The sequence below is a fragment of the Neopsephotus bourkii genome, unplaced genomic scaffold (genome assembly GCF_033783945.1).
Source record: "Neopsephotus bourkii isolate Nb327-2 ecotype Australia unplaced genomic scaffold, CSIRO-AGI_Nbou_v1 NB_284, whole genome shotgun sequence".
Classification (NCBI taxonomy): Eukaryota; Metazoa; Chordata; class Aves; order Psittaciformes; family Psittacidae; genus Neopsephotus; species Neopsephotus bourkii.
Genome location: NW_026900793.1, coordinates 2,119,756 through 2,136,573, shown reverse-complemented (window position 1 = coordinate 2,136,573; position 16,818 = coordinate 2,119,756). Strand labels below are relative to the sequence as shown.

Genomic DNA, 16,818 nt, shown 5'->3' with positions numbered 1-16,818 from the left:
AAAATAGTTTGGTATTTAGCATTTGTGGCCTAAATAAACAGCTAACCATAAGACAGATCTGCATATTTTTAACACTTTCAGATTTGTCTGAAAAGACATAGATGTCTTCTGTAACACTGAATTTTTAGTTCCTGTCACAACAAAGAAACAGAGCAGAAATCAGTGGGAAATGAATTTAAACCTGAGGGCAACATAATGGATCGATAGTTAGTCCTTCAGTGTATCTCCTCTTCTGCTTTCGCACCGAATGGTGAAGGGCTGAACTGCTGCCAGCCTCTTCAGGCTGCTAGTCTTTCACGGGATACCAGGACGTGTGTTTGCTTGTGTGATCCCCTCCTATTGTCCTGTCAAGGTTTTCCCATCAACAGCAGTTTCATTTGAACAAATGAATATTTTAGAAAATTTATTGATTGGTACAAGTACTTCTATAGTGGCAAATATTACAAGTTTATGGTGCCAGTGGTGGGTGTGCGATGTGGCCAAGAAGGTGAGGACAACAGGGAAACCTCCCAGAAAGCACAAGTTTTACATACGTCTGCCTTGGCTTTTCTCAATGTACTGCTTCATAGTGAAGGTATGAAGCTGCTAAATGAGACCCAGATTTTAGTGGTTAGTAATATTGGGAAAATGTATGTGTTAAGTATTACATGTATGATGAGTTAAATAACTCTAAGGGTGGAGGAAAGAGAAGTGTGTAATGGCCAGAGCTGGCAGTTAAAGAGCTTCTGAGTTCTCTTCCTCTTTCTGCCAGTGATTCACTGTATGGCTCCAGGCAAGACACGTAACAAAGCTGAAATATTTTCCTCCATCCAGCTGCAAAAGAGCTGTAGTGCCAAATACAAGGAGGGCCTGTGAGATTTAACAGAATTTTACAGAAAGCTGTGAGATCTCTGCTAGAAACCTGCTACAGAAAGGCAAGTATTACTGTGTTAAACTACTGTTCATAAATGAGCTCCTTGGCTCCACATCAGAGAAAAGCAGTGCCTGGAACTCCCTCTATGAACAATCCTGATGAAGAGGGTTGGGACAGATGGGAAATGGATGTGAAAACACAGCAGGAGAGAGCGGCAAACTCCACCAGCAGCAAACTCCACTGCTGCTGCATCTGGAGGTGGCTTGGGCAGCTGCACCAGCACCAGAGAGCAGACTTTCCCTGCCAACAGCACTGAAGAGGCTGGAGAAAGACAGGTGTCAAAGCTTTTACACAGAGTGGAAGAACAAGGATGGGAATTGTGTCTGGGTCCTTCTAGCAAGTCTCTCTTGAGAAGGAGAAGGTAGGGAAGACTGCTTGCTCCTCTGTCATGGTTTAAGCCCAACTACCAGCTAAATCCCACACAGCCAGTCTCTTACACAATCCTTCTAGTGGGATAGGGAGCATGAGGGGAAAAACAGGTAAAACCCATAGGCTGAGATAAGAACGGTTTAATAACTGAGCTAGTGAAAACTGAATTATAATAACAGTAACATTATCACCATCATCAATACGTTTAACTCTTCTCAGCCGTCCTGGTGCTCCCCCTTGCTGGCTACTGCTGTCCATGTCTGCTAGCCTATCTGCCTGGTTTTCCTTCCAGCAGTGACAAAGCCCGACCATCAGCAGAAACCAACAGTCTCACAGAAGGGCCCAAGCGCTGCAGAGCAGCTCTGCCCGGTACCACGACCAGCCAGGCCCTGTGGTCAGGGCCGTAACGCACGGCCCCTGTGTCCTTTGCCATCGCGGAACCTGTCTGTCCAGCGCCCGAGGGCAGGAGCCCATTAACCGGAGCCTCCGGCTGCTCCGGAGCCCGACGCCGGGCGTCACTCAGCCGGGACGCGTGCGGAGCTGCCGCAGCCCCAGCACAGGTAACGTTGGAGGACAACGCGTCCAGCGGCATCTTGGACCGGCAGGTGCCGTGAGGGGTGAGAAGCCTTGTCACAGGGGGCACGCTGCAGTGCGCGGCTCCTGTGCTGGGCCGCAGCGGCTGGGGCCAGGGGAAGGGGGCGCGAGTTGCGCCGGCCCCGCATCACGCCAGGGGGCGCTCTCTTGGGCTGCCCGGCAGTGGCGATCGAGCCGCGGGAAGGGGCTGTGGCTCCGCCGGAAGCTCCGCCCCCTCAGCTGCTCCTCCGGCGTCCGCGCGCGCGTCCCGCGCTGCCCGCCGCGAGCAGCCACCGCCTGGCGGGGCGGGGCCGGGCGTGCCCGCTGGAGAGGGGCGGGGCGAGCGGGAGCCGGCAGCCGGGAGCGCTGCAGGCCGGCCGTCACCGGCGAGCCCCGGGTGAGGAGAGTGGGGCGGCGCTCGCGTTCCTCCGGCCAGCACCGGGGCGGGGGGCATTCTCTGCTGGGGAAACGGCGGCGGGGCCGGGCGGGCCAGAGCCGCTCCGCTCCGGTTCCCCCAGGCCGCGGCCTGCTGGTCCCTCACCTCTCCGGCAGCTGGGCCGATGGCGGGGCTACAGCCGGTGCCCCGAGGGCGCTGCCTGCAGCCAAGAGGGGCCGCGAGCTGCGCCTGCTGTAGGCCGGTCGGGCCGGGTGCTAGGGCCGCTCGGGTCAGACCCTGCCCTCTGCCCGGGCACGGCCTCCTGGCCGGGCAGACACCGGGCGAGCTCTGCTCCCGCTGCCTGTGAGGAGGGCAGATGGGAAACTGCCCGCGCCTCCCGCCGCGGGGTGGAACGACCCATGGGAGCTGGGAATAATAGCCGAAAACACCGGTTTCTCCCCTGGTGCCAGCCGTCTTCTGGGCCCTCGGGCTGGCAGCTCGTGGAGAATCGCCAGAACTGTGATTTGAAGTAATAAGTCTATGTTGGTTATAGGGAGGAGGCTAGGTGCTGCTGGGGACTGGAACGGGTGTAAAAGCTCTGGGCGTGCTGTGGGTCAGGGGCGCCTCCCCTGCGAGGCCACCCTGGAGCAGTACCCGGTACCATTCGGGTGTCCCCAGGGTAGGGCATACAAGCAGGACATTGTCCACCTTTGCCGTTCTTTCCAGTGTCTGTGTTTCTTGGTGCCCCTGCATTCAGCTACAGAGTTGTGGGAAGAAGTCTTGTCTCGTGGGGTCCTGTGGGAGAAGCTGCTCCTTGGGACGCCCCTCCTCTGGAGAGCAGGTCCGAGGCAGCTGGGTGCCATTCAGGTACTCTGCTGTGACTGTTTTGCTTTTGGCCTTGTGTGTTCAAAAGGAAGCAATGATGTTTATTTTTTCCTGCTGCAGCGCCACAGATCCTGCACCCCAGTGGATCAGATGTCGTGAACCATTTCTGGGCTGAGCTGGTTTTGCAGGTGAGTAGGGCCATGGTTTGAGACGGTGCCCAGCCTGGTGCTGCCGTGGCACTGAGAGGGTAGCCAGCTGTGCTGGATCTGCAGGGTTTGTTTTTGCTGTACCCCTACTTGCTGGGGCTGAGCAGAGCTGCCCTTGGCTTCTACCAGGATGTGACTCTTCGCTTGCTGTAAAGCTGAGCAAGCAGCAGCCACTGTGAACAGCTTTTATTAGATAAAGTGTGTTTAAAAGACAGAGGTGAAGGTGAGTTGTTTACTTCAACCTTTGCTTTCAAATTGAGCTCCTGTGCAAGTCCCAGGGGAGTGTTGCAGCCAGTCCCTGTGACCAGATCTGTGTATTCAAGGGAGAATAAAAAGCGAGCAACTCTCCTGCAGTTGTCTGGGTTGCAGCTCCCCAGAGCCACTGCTCTTGGTGGGTGAAAACAAGCAGGAGGTGTTCACCAGACTGCTGTGTCCTGCAGCAAGTGTGAGGGAGAGAAGTTGCCAAGCAAAACAGGAAGCTTTTCTTGGGGTTATAAAAACTCTCTTAGGCTAAAAAAGCCAATCTAAAAAGGTTACCAGTAATTTATTGCACCTGAGTATGTTTGGGATGTGTTTTCTAGATGGGTCTTCAACTTGTTCTGAGCTTCTCTGAGTGCTTGGATCAAAGGGGCTCCCCTGGTCAAAATACCAGGCATGGCATTTATAAATTATAAATTATTATAGACCCCTGATCCTTAGCCCAGTGCTGGGTATCTGTTCATCTGTTGGGTGTTGATCATGGGGTGGTTTTCGGTCTCTCCTGGATGCTAGGCTGGACATGAGCTGTGTGGCTGGTTCTGGGAGATGGGGACAGTACCTCTCCATTTCTCCTCCATAATCACCTCATTCCCAAGAGGTGCTGAAGCAGTATAATTTGTACCTGGCGACCAATTGGAGCAGGCTGATGCAACGTGGGGCTAATATACAGGAGATTTCTAGGGTGGATGCACTGTCTTTAAGCTTCACGTGTAAGAGGGATTGGAAGTGGTTGTGTTTTACTGCAAATAAATATCTTCAGAGTGATTGCTTGTCCAAGCGCTAGCTTAACTCCCCTTCTTTCTCATCTCTTGCCATTAGTGCATCAGGAAGTGTGGAGCACCAGGTGTTCGTCATGTCTGACTGGGTGCTCCTCGGGCTGATTGCAGTGCTGGTTGTGCTGCTGCTTCTGACCGTCTTTGGCTTCGCTGTCTACTCGGGGCTCTTCACAGAGGTGGTTGTGAGTGCTGGTTCCCCACCTGTCGGCAGCATCACACTGGCCTACAAGTTCAGGGTAGGCCCCTACGGTGAATCTGGGCAGCTCTTCACGGACGGCTGCAGCATCTCTTCGAAGCTCTACTCCATTGGTGTCTACTACGATAACCCGCACACGGTAAGGCATGCCTGATGTGGCCTGTAAGCTCTTGTGGTCAGCACCCTGGTTCACAGCTCACCTGTATTTCAGGCACTTTCAGCTTACCCTCTGTAGTTGAGCACTGGGATTCACAAGGTCTCCCAGATATGTAGAGGATGCTCTGTGGGGAAAGGCACCTGAAAGCAAGTTGTTTCTTGGACAACCCTAACTGGAAGGCATTGGTCAAGCAAAGCTTGCTATCTGTTGACCAAGTTAGCAGCAGCATAGTGGACGTGATTATGGAGCAGAGGTTCATGATCCCAAGGTAACGCATTCCTTGGCAGATGCCTTGGCTGCAGGAAGTGCAGCCAAGGCTCCTTCTGGACTTGCAGTTCTGTGGCTGAAAGCAGACGTTCTTTTCAGCTTGCTCTGTCCTCATCCATATTCCCCTTGTTTGTAGTGCTCTTGTGTTTTTCTGAGTTTCCCTGTAGTCCTTTCATCCCCTGAGAGTTCTTACTGAAACCTCAGGTGAGGTGTGCTGAAGGCTCCTGTCTGATGAAACAGTTAACTCTATGATGCTTTTTAGGCTGAGAGGTGAGCAGAAAGTGCACTGCCTCATGGCTGCCAGCAAGACCTAGGTACTCTGGTGGGTACTGTCCAGGACAAGGAGCAAACAAAAGTGCACCAGAACTTGCTGGAGAGTGAGTAGCTGATGTGAGATGGCATTGGGATCTCCAGATAACAGCACGTGGGCATTTGTCTGTGGCAGACAGCCTGGCTCCCCAGTAATGCTGCAGTAGCTAGTGTGACCGTGGAGGAACGCCACGGGAAGGGACAGCAGAGTAGTTAGCAGCTCTGTGTGTGTGCTTGGGCATTTGTGCTAGGGGTGGCATGGGGCAGAGTGTTGGGGTTGATAGTTCTCACCCCGTGCTTCTGCTCTGGGGGTGACTGATCCTATTTTAGGAACCCTGTTTCATTGCTTGCAACATGGTGCTCCCAAGGGTTGGACCTGCTTGGACGGGACTTGTCCATGAAAATGTAGTCCTGAGTGGCCCGACAGGAGGCAAGAGGCAAGAAAGCACCGAGCTTGACAGTGCCCTCTGGAGCCTGGTGCACGCAGCCACCTTGTGTCTTTGTATCTAGTATTGAGCTGACTTACCTTTTATCTTCCAGTTTTTACTTCTGGATCATGGGAGGCAAAAAGACACTGCAGTGCCTCTTCCTGGCCTGGGAAGGAGGGTGGTGGAGTGTACTTTCCCCCATGGAATAAGCTGGGCAGTGGCAGAGTTTGACTGAACATGCTTGGACACTTGTCCCCAAGAAGTGTCATGTTTGGAGTGGGTGAGGGATGGGAGCTGTGAGGAATGCATGGTGTGCTGAGGCCCATGTGGTCCAGGTGGCCAATTCTGCTGCCACAGATTTGTGTCCTTGCATCAAGATTCTCACCTGGAGTTGAGAACCCTGTGCGGGGCAGTCAGTGCTGCTGCAAGGGCTCAGCATCCATGCCTGGTGCTACCCTGCTCTGGGGATGTGATGTGAACATGCCTGTGGTTGCCCTGCAGACTGTCTGCTTTCGCACTATGTGCTGGTACTGCTGTAGCTGTGATGGTATGGGAGATGGTGTGCACTGCTAGCTCCTTGTTCCTGGAGGTTCAGCAGGGCAGAATCGGTTACTCAGGCTGCCTTTCCTGGGAGGAAGAGGACCTCTTCCTCCTTGTTTTCAGTGCTCTCCTGACCTTGGTGAAGCACCATGTGGCAGAGGCTGGTCCACCCAGAGCTGGCCACCCATTGCGGATGTTGACTTGTCACCAAATATAGATCTTTTGTCATCAGGCAAGAGAATGTGCTGGCTGCCTGCTGTGTCCCCCTGTGTTCCTGGACAAGCACTGCCCAGACAGCTGCCACCAGCTGCTGTGGGGTTTAGTGCCCCAGTGCTGCAGCGGGAAGGGGCTGATGACCAGCAGGTACCAGTGTGAGATTTGCTGTCCTGGCAGATTTATGGCCAAAGGAGGCTCTTGGTAGAAGAGAGGATGGGGATGCCAGAGAACATCAACTGTGTGCTGGGCAGAGCCTGGTGGCCCGGAGCATGTGGGATACCTCAGGGTCACACTGGGCCTCAGGGCAACTGCATCCCCAGGACTTCCTTCTGGCTCCTGGCTCTTAGTGTTCACACAAGGATGCTCCCTGAGTGCTGCCAAACCCCTGCCAGTGATGTTTTATGTAGTTTAATGGACAAGATTAATATTAATTTGCACTTTTCTTTTTTCCTTTTCATTCAATATTTAGCAGCTCAGAGGATTTCTCCCTACTTCTCCCACCTCTGTCAGGAACAAAAATAACTCCTCAGCAAGGATGGGATGTGGCGGGTGGGTTTGTGCTCAGCTCCAGCCAAGCATTTGTGCTCACATCTAGTTGTAGGCACGTGCCAGGGCCTTTTGCCTGCAATCCGCACGTTCACATGCTCGGTGACCAGCTTGTGCCCAGATGTTGGATGGATGAGGCCAAAAGGCTCTCTGAGTGCAAGAATGGGTTTTGCTCCAATCAGCAGAACTGCTGATTAGGTTAACTAATAATTTCCAAAGATTCTCTGTTGGGGTGCCTTGGGGAGCAGAGGCTTTGATCAGCATCTGCCCATCCTAAAAGGACAATTAGGGAAAGGGTGGTTTTAGCTGGAGTGTTTCCTTCCCTTGAGATGGTCTTTGTTAGCCAGGGGAGGAAGCAAATCTGTCTTGCTGCTGTCCTTGAGAAAGCACCTGTGGTGCTGCACACTGTGAAATAGAAAGTTAAAAGGAGAATGGAGGAAGCAAATGTACCTGGCCCGAGTGGTGCTGCCTGCTTCGGCAGCTCTGGTCCTTCCACCTGCTCTGGGGGTGAACTGTCTTTGCTCAGGATGTAAATGGAGATTTTAAAGGAATTTACTACAGATGTCCCTTATCTCCTTGCTTCATTTGGACTTTTCCCTAGGAATGCCTTTAACTGTTGCATCTTTCTGTCTTTGGGGTGGATCTGCTGCTTCTTCCCGGCCCCAAAGCACAGCCCTGTCTGCAGCTCCCTCTTGCAGCATAGGAGGGCAAAAGCGAGCTTTCAGGCGCCAGTCCCCAGCCTGGTGGATGCTGCTACTTCTGACAGGCTGTTTTCTTCCTTCCTGTTTGCATCTGCTGTGTTTCTCCTCCAGGACAGTCCTGCTCTGCAAGATTAAAGAGTGTTTTAAAGGGAAGGGAGGGCAAGGAGTGCAGTGTGAGGTAGTTATGCTGCAGAAAGAGATGTTGCACAGGCAAAATTAGGCATGAAATTGGGGAGCACAGTGGCAATCCCCTTGGGGGCGCATGAGGATGGGAAGTGGTAACACGGTGGCCTTGTATGCACCTTTTTTCTGCCTCACATCATCCCCACAAGAGTTTTGAGATGCCCATGCCTGCAGAGCGTTCCCAAATATGGGGGGAGCATGCTTTACATTTTGCATGTTGTTGTGGTCCAGGATGGAAGGGGATTTGTTTCTCGTCATGCTACTACAAGTAACTTGCTAACTCTGTGCAAGTCTTCATGCCTTCGTTTTTCCACCCCTGAAACAGCTGGACTGAGTGTGCCCATGTAGGAGAGACCCATCAGCCTCTGTATTTCTCTCTGGCTTAGTGCTGGTGGCCCGTGCAAGTTGGTTGCACCAGCACATGTGTCTGGGTGGCTGCTGGGGGCAGGCACTGGTGCAGGTCAAACCTCCTTGAGAGTGTGGTGGAAACAAGTGGGCAGGTTGTGGTCAGATCTCTGTTTAGTTCCTGCCAGAGTAGCAGGGATGACCTGCATATGGGGGTGGTGGTGAGCACATCTTAACAGCCGGGTCTCTGATGCGGGGGGAGAGCAAGAGAGACACTGGGCAGTGACTCACGTGGGACAGGTTTCGGTGAGCAGCCTGATGGGGTTTCTTTGCTGCAAGTCCCTGTGTCCTCCAAGGAGAGAAGCAGTATATTCTGCACTGGTCTGTGAGCTAAGGCTGGGAGGAGTGTGGACACCTAGGAGCGGGCACCTAGTTCAGCATCCCCGATCATTGCATTTGCCTTGGTTTGTGGTGGTCTACTGCCTCCATGCTCAGTAGGTTGAGGTTTTGGCTGGTGTTAAGACTCTTCTTCTGACGCTGGCTGTCTGTCCCCCTTGATCAGGTGTCTCCAGAGAAGTGCCGTTTTGCCATAGGCCGAATCCTCAGCGAGGGAGATGCAAAGCCGTCAGAAGAGCAAATCAAGCGGTTCCAGAAGTATGGCTTCAAGATATTCTCCTTTCCTGCTCCCAGCCATGTGGTCATGGCGACCTTCCCATTCACTACGCCATTGTCCATTCACCTAGCAGTCAACCGTGTCCACCCAGCCCTTGACACCTACATCAAGGTAAGCAAGCGTGGCGTGAAGAGCTCTGCATGTGTTCAGTGGACTGTCAAAGGCTTCTCATGCTGACAGCTGATGGGGCTTCTCTGACATGTCAGGTCTTGATGTCTTCCCTTGGGCACTGCCATCAAAATCTCCTTTTGCAATCTGGCAGGTATTTCCCCAGCAGAGATGTCCTCCCATTCGCTCCATAGGTACAGGGGTGTCTTTTCTGCTGTTTTGTGTTGACAAGCATTAAGTTCTCATCTGATGACTTGCTGCTTTCCTCCTTAATGCAGAGATAAAAGCTGCTGTTCTCCTTGAGTGTCTTATTTCTTGTTAGGATCTGGCAGGCATGTGCCCCTTTGGAGTAATGCGCTGTGCCATGAGACTTCTGTTTCAAGTGCCAGCCTCACTGGTGGGGCAGCTGTTTTCTGCAGGAGTGGGAGGAGAAGTTAGAAACTTTCTGGTCCATGGGCTTAGGAAGACTTCGTTTCAAGCAATGCATTGAAATTTGTGGCCCTTGGTCGATGTTGGACAGCTGTGGGCTGTTTGCCCTTACCCTGAGCAGAGCAGGTGGCCATCTCCACTGCTTCTGGTCTTTTTGATGCCAGCTCTGATGTTTTGCTCTGGCTGCCGGACCAGCTGTAGCAAGGGTGTTCCCAAGCAGCACGTCTGACATGAGCATCTCCAGGTCCAGGCTTTCTAGAGAGTGAGGATGGTCCTGGCCACCTGAGCGATGGAGAGAAGGGACGTGACCATCCTTCCTGGTGGAGAGGATTTTGGGGAGGGGCCTGTGCTCAGCCCCTGGCTGATCTGGCTGTTGAGTTCTGCTGCTTTCGTTTGTTCATGTAGAAACACACTATTTATAAACTTGCTTTTCCTGGCGAAACTCCCAGCCCTGTGGGGGAACCGTGTGAATCCTGCAGCCTGTGCTGTGCCGCAGAATGACTACCTGCGTGCCAACCCCAGAGCTTCAGTGAGGGACTCTTTGCCGACCCTCTTGCGCACCCCAGCCCTAGGGAGCTGCCTGCTAGTAACCAGCAGAGGCGTGTTAACACCGGCAGTGGGTGAGACCTCTGCTGCTCATGTCCCCCTAGTGCTGGGGAGCTGATGGAGAGCAGAACCAGTTCCCCATTCTCTTCGTTCCATACTCTCTACATCTCTCCCTGGAGCTCAGTTTTGGTGCAGGGGGTGTTGGGCCCTTCTGCCAGCCCTACAGTGGATGTGTGGGAATGTGGGGAAGGGGCTGGCATGAGTGGGAGCATCAGGTTGCCTGAGGGAGTGCTCGGTGACATGGGGCTGGAGCTGCCTTACTTGGGGAAAGGTCCTGGTGAGCACATCTGTTGCGTGAGAGATGGTGTGGTTGGAGCTAAAAAGGGAGCCATGGATTGCTCTGGGAGCACCTTGGCAGCATTCAGTAGGAGGGGCCGATTTTGAATTAAAATAAAGAACTGAAATCGTATGGGAATGCAGTGCCCAGGGCCACATGCAGAGGGAGGGGACACGTTTTGATCTCTGCCTCAGTCCCTGCATCACGTGTCAGGGTGCGTGCATTCATCCCCAAGTCCTGCAGGAAAGTGTGGCCTCTCTGCCCATGTTAGACTGACTGTGGGGTCGCCTTGCCAGCGTGGGGCAGAGGGGAATGGGTACTGCAGGTCACTGCACACTGCACCCTGGGGATGCCCTGGCTTCCTCTGATGTGGTGTGGGGGTCTTTGGAGGGTGTTGGCAGCTGTGCCACCAACATCCCTGCAATTTCTCCCCTAGCCTGGACCACCACCATCCCTGGGGCTCTGCTGGTACTTCACAGGGTGGAGAGATGGGGAAGGAGAGAGGGGGGAGGAAACTTTCATGGAAACAGGTGACCTATGCCCACTTGGTGGTGGGAATGGTGGTTGCCATGGAGACAGCTTCTCCAAATAGCATCCTTCATCCCACCCCCGATGCCTGGCTCCCTTAAGCAACCCGAGACAGTAGTGAGACAGATTTGCTTTATTTATTTATTTCCTGCTGTGCCTCCTTTGAGAAGGGCACTGTTAATAAGAACCACAGGTCAGGCCTGCTGAATGCTGTCTGCCCCCCACTGCCCTCCCACCCCAACAGCAGCAGGGAGGAAGCAGGTGGGATGGCAAAAGTCAGGAGGCATGAAAGGGGGCTCAGTAGCAGAGGTGGAATGCCAGCTCCAACGGAGAGGAGTTAGCTGAAGTGGAGGGAGGATGCATGGCTGCCTGTCATAGAAAGGAGGTGTGGGAGAGCAGGGATGGAGAGGGAGGAGGAGGAGGCAGGGAGAGGAGTGGAATGTAGGGAGGGTGGAGAAAGCTTTGGAGATGCTGAAAAATAGGGGAGTGGAACAGGAAAAGGAGGGGACTGAAGGGGACCTGTGGGGTGAAAGAGCATCCTATTTTGGAGCCTTATTTTTGGACCTGTTTTTAGCTTAGAAAGTTCTCTGACTTGTCGGTATTGCAAACTGGATGCTTTATTTCAGCAGTGGTCTTATTGCTGTGGTGTAGAGATGTCTGGTGAAGATCTTGCCCCCTGCCACAGACCACCCCCACTTGTGATTTTGTTCTGAGCCAGGTAACGTCTGACTGCAGACGCATGCCACTGTCCCTTAATGGACTTGTTGATTCTTCATTAAAAGTGGAAAATTACAGAATCATAGAATAGTTAGGGTTTGAAAGGACCTTAAGATCAAATTCCAACTCCCCTGCCATGGGCAGGGACACCGCCCACTAAACCATCTCACCCAAGGCTCTGTCCAACCTGGCCTTGAACACCACCAGTGATGGAGCATTCACAGCTTCCCTGGACAACCCATTCCAGGGCCTCACCACCCTTACAGGAAAGAACTTCCTCCTTATGTCCAATCTAAACTTCCCCTGTTTAAGTTTTAACCCATTACCCCTTGTCCTATCACTACAGTCCCTAATGATGAGTCCAAAATTGTACCAAGTCCTACGTCTTCTCTGAGTTTGAATGAATGGCAGGGATCTGGTTGATTTCTCAGGCAAGCCTGCAGTCCCCACAAAGATAAATCACGCTTGCCAACAGGATCTGACAGCTGTAAACATGTGTTGGTTTGCATTAATTATGTCAGTCTTTGCTTCCTGGTCATCTGGTCCAGTTGCAGCCGTCTGTTTCTTTTACCTTGGCTCTATCTTTTGGGCAAGCTCAGGCTGGTCAGCAGTCAGCTATTTACCCATTTTAATATTGGCAGGCAAAGGCTGCTGTCTCTCCTGGGACTTTGTAGCATCTCTAGCTGGCCAGAGATCATCCTTTGACATGCAAACAGCTTGTCAGCTGGGATTTTGGTGTGTTTTAAATGTGTGTTATCTGGACCTGTGAGCTATGTGTTGTATCTTCTCATGGAAGAACAAACATTGCACCTGGATCCTCTGCCCATGTTGTCTGGCTTTGACCTAACTCAATTGCAGAAATACTCACTAAACACTACTTTCTTCCTGGTGACACCACCAAGGTTTCCCCCAGCTGATGTGGCTGGGATCTGTGCCATCCTTAAGACTGTCCTTTCCCACCCAGCAACCCAGACAGCTTCTTAATGTGAATAGCTTTCTGTCTGTAGAGGACTGGGAACCTACACATGATGCTTTGCAGCAGCCAATCCTCAGTGCCCAGTGCCCTTGTGAATACGGCTGAACTATGTCCTTCCCCTCCTGCTCCTCTGATCACACTACCATGGCTGCTGGGTTTGCTCAGATCTGTTGATCTCTCTGCTGTCATAAATGAAAGTCTGTGTTCCCATCCCAGGTGGTTTGTACTTTAAAGGCAAAATTATGGTACAATCATTTTGCTCAGCTGTGTCTGGGGCTGGGATCTGGGATTCACAGCCGGTAAAACAACTGCAAAGAGGGCTCAATTATTGGGATGTGTTCCCCTTAAATTATTTCTCCTGGCTGATCTAGTTTGTTTTGGGCTCTGTGCAAGTCCCTGTTGCAAGTCCAGCCTGTCAGCTGCTGCCCAGGGTTTTCCTCTGGGCATGTAGGAAGTACTACAGAGACTCAGCCCTCTCTGTGGTGCTATTCTTCAACCATACCCATGCTTATCCTCATGAACTCCTTTGGTCTTCTGTGAGCTCTGGGGAGCACTGCCAAGGCCACTCAGAGTTCTATATCCGTCTCCCCATGGAGGGTGAGGAGCAGGATACCTTTATCCAGAATTTATCACCACCGATCTGGGACTTTGCTTCCTTCAGTGTCTCATCATATGGGCCTTGAAGTACTCTTCTAGATGACCTTCTTCCTTCTTGTACCAGTGGGTCACCCTGTGGAATATGGTTGTGGCTTTCTGGGAGCTGGAACTCTCCATCTTTCTCCTTCCCTCTTCCTATGCCCCAGGGTGACCATGGGGATCAGTCTGTGGATGTTTTAGAGAAGTTTTGGCAAGAAGGGCCTTTAGTCTTAGCAAATATACATTTGAATATAGGTCTGTAGAGTTCCCAGGAAGACAGGAGGTTATCTGATGCCACTGTTAAGTAATCCTCACGAATCAAACAAAAACAGGGTGGGGGGGGAAAGCCCTTGAGAGTCATAGAGGAGTTGTCATGTCTAACTCGTATTGATGGCAAAGATGAGAGCAAAGCTGACAGTGTGACAGGCTGCTGTGCTGTGGGATGGCAGGGGCTTGGAGTAAGGATACAGACTCTGGGGAAAGTGTTTTGGGAGCTCTTGTGTCTGGATGAGCCCCAAGCTGGGCTGTAGATGGGTCACACGTGGCTTCTGTACTGCAGATGGACCTCACTGGCACCTGACTCCCACCGGTTGTGTACCTCGGGGCTGCAGCAGCAGCAGGTTGGGGCTGTCCCAGTGGTTGTCCCTCACATAGCTCTGGTGCAGTGTAGCTGCAGACTGGTGGCATTTCCAGTAGGATGGGGATGTGGCTGATGATGGGAAGCTCTGGGGAGGGGTGGATGCTTGCGGTGGTTGGTGCAGACAGACTCCTGGTGGAGGGTGGGAGTGTTTCCCTTTCCAGAGTTTGGGTTTTTTTTTCCACTTTCATAGGGCTTTTTTTACCTCGGCTGGTCTGACTCAGAGCAGGCGACTGATGACAAGCCATCTCACTGGTGTTGCCCACTCGTGATAGCCAGCCAGCAGCAGGGTTTGGAAATGAGGGGGAAGGAACAAGACCCATCCTACTTGTTTTCCCCTCTTAGAAATAAAATCCAACTCAAATGCTCCTCTGGCTTGGTTTATCCCATGACCAAGGAAGCCCTTAACGTCTTCATTGCCAGTCACTCATGGTGATGAGTGCTACATAGTGGATTGAATTCTCTCTTCTCCCTTAGGAACCCTGTGGAAGTGTTGACTGTTTGCAGTCTTCTCCTCCAAAGGGCAGTGGAGCACAGCCTTGATGCTTGCAGCATCTCCCTGCAGACAGGGAAACTGAGGTACAGGGGATGTCACATCCAATCTGCCACATGCTGCTGAGGTCTGGTCTTCCACTGCTGCTCATGGACACAGGAAGAAACAAAGAGAGAGCAGAAAAAGGCAGTGTCAAAGACAGCTTTGGGCAATTATTTCTGATTGTCTGGGGGCTCATGGGCACTGTGTAATGTGGTGGTGTGCATTGAGTACATCACACCCCCTCCTCTTGCTTAAGCTTTACACACCCTGTGTCTGCTGCCAGTAAAAGAGATGGTGAAAGTAGATAACATTTTGGCCTTATTTTAGGGGAAGACAGTTTAAGGATGGGAGTCTCAGCAAGCTGCAAGTCTCTCCCTACTCATCCCCTGGTTAATGTAGAGGATGAATTTTGGACCAACTTGGCCAGCAGAGTTGGAGGACACCCATGGCTGATGTGTGCTCTCTGCCGGGAGCCAGTGAATCTCCTGATCTTGGGCTTGGCAGGAGCTGGCACTGGGTGGCACAACACTGCTTCGGCCTGAACCTCTCTGGAAGATGACATGCAACTGTGGGGACCAGAGGGGGACACCGATGTGTCTCTGCGTGGGCTTGGCACCTTCACAGACATTCATCTCCTGTTGACCTGCACTGACAGCTGGTTTTCAGGAGTCTCTCTCCAGCAAGGCTGCCTGCTTGCTGCTGGTTGGCAACCCCCAGCTGCATGTCACATCAGGCCAGTTTGCATGTTCACGGGGGCTTCTGCTTGTTAAATCTTTTCAGCAACAAAACCCTCTGAAGTTTCAGTCCTGCGAATGCAAGCGACTTCACAGTACGCAGAGGGGAGGGCAGGATGCCCACAAGGTCAGGATGGGAGCTCAGCCAGGTGGAAGGGATTTTTGGTGGGCAACGTTATTTAGCTTCATAGGGACTTTTGGACTCAGCTTGGGGTTGGCTCGTGCAGCAGAGCGGATCCATTTAACCTGTGTCTGCAGGGAATTGTGCTCCTCCTGTGCTGCTAATGGAACATATGGGGATCCAGGGCTCTGCGTCATGTCTCCTGCCACTCACAGCAGGCATTCCCGCTTTCCCACTTCTCTAGAGGAATTTGGCAGCCCCAGGCCACTACTCCTCTGCTGTCAGTTTTCCCCTGGTCCTTGGGGGTGGGTGGTGACTTAGCACTGGCCGTGCTTCATGCTTCTCAGCTGCCCTTATGTAGCCGCACTTGTTCTGGGTATGCCAGTGTGTGCCGGTCGGTGTGTGTGCTACCTGCTTCTCTGCTGCCCTGTGCTTCCAAGCAGCCTCCTTCTTGCAGGCACATGGCTTCTGTTTCAGCTCTGCTGTTCAGCTGCATGGGGGCAGGTGTAAAACCACACCTTTGGTGGCAGCCCTGGTTTGAGCAGAAAAGAGGTTTTCTGACCTGCTTTGAGCTTCTGTAGTTAAAAACGCTCCTTCTGCAGCTTCTCTCATGTGTGAAATCACCAGGTTTTTCCCCAACTTCTTGTTGACTGTGCAAGCGCCTGCGCCAGCAGCAGGCAGAGAAGTTCCTATCCCAGGGAATTGGTGGTGTGGGAGGCAGGCTTCCGGCTGCTGTGGCCTCCCCAGTTCTAACTGTGATCAGAGAATGAGAACAGCCCAGGTTGGAAGGGACCTGGAAAGATCACCTGGGCCAACCCTTCATGGAAAACGGAGCCTGGATGAGGTTATCTAGCACCCAGTTGCATCCTGAAAGCCTCTGGCAATGGGAACTCTACCACACCCCTGGGGAAGCTGTTCCAGCTGGCAGCTCAGCCCTGGGTCTCTGCCATCGTGGGTGCTTTCCTGTGACATCCAGCATTTTGATCCTATTACCATCCCAGCTCCTTTTCCAGGAGCCTTTCCAAAGGCAGCTCCTGGAAGGAGAGCAAGCTCCAAGCGTCTGCCTTCCCATGCATGTCAAACCATGCAGGCATTCCCGATGGCTCAATGGCTAAAAGCCTGGCTCAGTGCTGCCTGCCAGCCAGGGGTCCTGCCTTCCATCCTGGAAGTGAGTGGGAAGCCACCTTGCTCTCCCAGCCTCTGCTCTGGAAAGCTGGGCTTTGCTACCCCGTAACAACTTACCCAACCTTGCAAAATTGTCAGAGATGAATCTGCTCAGGCACAAAGATTTCCTCTCCCTTTGCCTTTGCAGCGAGGATTAATAATCACTGAGGAAGCCGGGCTTATTTCATATGGCTGTCCAAGGGAGAGAGAGAATCAAAATGGTTTGCCTTGGGCAAGGAGAGAGGGTAAAATACTACAGTGCTTTTCTGTCAGATCTCTTTATTGACTCAATCTGTACGTGTGCTCTTCGCGAATGTATTTATAGAGAATCCCAGAGGATGCAGCTGGTTCAAAAGGTTTTCTTTGTCATGTGTTGGAGATGGGTCCAGTGCTCTCAGACAAAGACACCATCCCAAACCTTGGGGTCTTCCCTCTTTGCCAGCTTCCCTCTTTGCCAATTAATAAGAGGATGAGATTGATCTTCCTCTTTGCA

The 16,818-nt window shown here is 52.5% G+C and overlaps 1 protein-coding gene across 2 annotated transcripts in view; it reads left to right on the top strand.

The window, feature by feature from the left end:
• The first annotated feature begins 2,197 nt into the window (after nucleotides 1-2,197).
• The window catches only part of TEX264 (testis expressed 264, ER-phagy receptor), a 32,636-nt gene continuing 18,015 nt past the window's right edge, over nucleotides 2,198-16,818 (top strand). The window contains exons 1-4 of one of the 2 annotated variants that reach the window (XM_061347066.1): nucleotides 2,198-2,252; nucleotides 3,177-3,244; nucleotides 4,340-4,631; nucleotides 8,747-8,968. In XM_061347066.1, the coding sequence (XP_061203050.1) occupies nucleotides 4,374-4,631; nucleotides 8,747-8,968 (480 nt within the window). In that variant the 5' untranslated portion in view covers nucleotides 2,198-2,252; nucleotides 3,177-3,244; nucleotides 4,340-4,373. Of the gene's footprint in view, nucleotides 2,253-2,756; nucleotides 3,073-3,176; nucleotides 3,245-4,339; nucleotides 4,632-8,746; nucleotides 8,969-16,818 lie in introns of those variants that run through there. The other variant, XM_061347065.1, reaches the window with a different exon arrangement.